This window comes from Penaeus monodon, chromosome 24 (assembly GCF_015228065.2).
Source record: "Penaeus monodon isolate SGIC_2016 chromosome 24, NSTDA_Pmon_1, whole genome shotgun sequence".
Lineage (NCBI taxonomy): Eukaryota > Metazoa > Arthropoda > Malacostraca > Decapoda > Penaeidae > Penaeus > Penaeus monodon.
The window spans coordinates 22,551,877-22,552,371 of NC_051409.1; the positions used below are offsets into that span (position 1 = coordinate 22,551,877).

At 33.1% G+C, this 495-nt stretch overlaps 1 protein-coding gene across 1 annotated transcript in view; it reads left to right on the forward strand.

The window, feature by feature from the left end:
• The window catches only part of LOC119588651 (GDP-fucose transporter 1-like), a gene marked incomplete in the record, with an annotated part of 35,134 nt that overhangs the window by 13,744 nt on the left and 20,895 nt on the right, over positions 1-495 (forward strand). The window contains 2 exon segments of the mRNA XM_037937288.1: positions 1-63; positions 181-393. Coding sequence (XP_037793216.1) covers positions 1-63; positions 181-393 — 276 coding nt within the window.

Below are 495 nucleotides of genomic sequence, written 5' to 3' on the forward strand. Positions count from 1 at the left end.
GGAGTTGTATTTGGAGTCCTTGCATCAGCATCTGTTTCCCTGAATGCTATTTTTACAAAGAAAGTAAGGAACTTCATTGGTTTAATTTCAAGTTTTAATAATTGTGATTAAAATGTTCTCTGCATATTAAATTCTTTTTAAATGTAATTTCAGTTTCTTAAAACTAGCTTAATATTACAGGTTTTACCGGCTTTAGATGGTTCAATTTGGATGCTTTCCTATTACAACAATGCTTTGGCCATTGTTTTGTTTACTCCTCTGATTGTACTGAATGGGGAAATACCTGCAATTGGGAAGATGATCTCCGAAGGCTCTTTGAATTTCTGGGGATTAATGGTTATTGCTGGACTCTTTGGCTTTGCCATTGGCTATGTTACTGGACTTCAGATTCAGGTATGTATTATGATGTTAACATTGAGATAGATTGGATATTTTAGGGTTTAATTTTTGTCTGTCTTTGTCTAACATGGTTAATATCACATTCATATGTGTTTT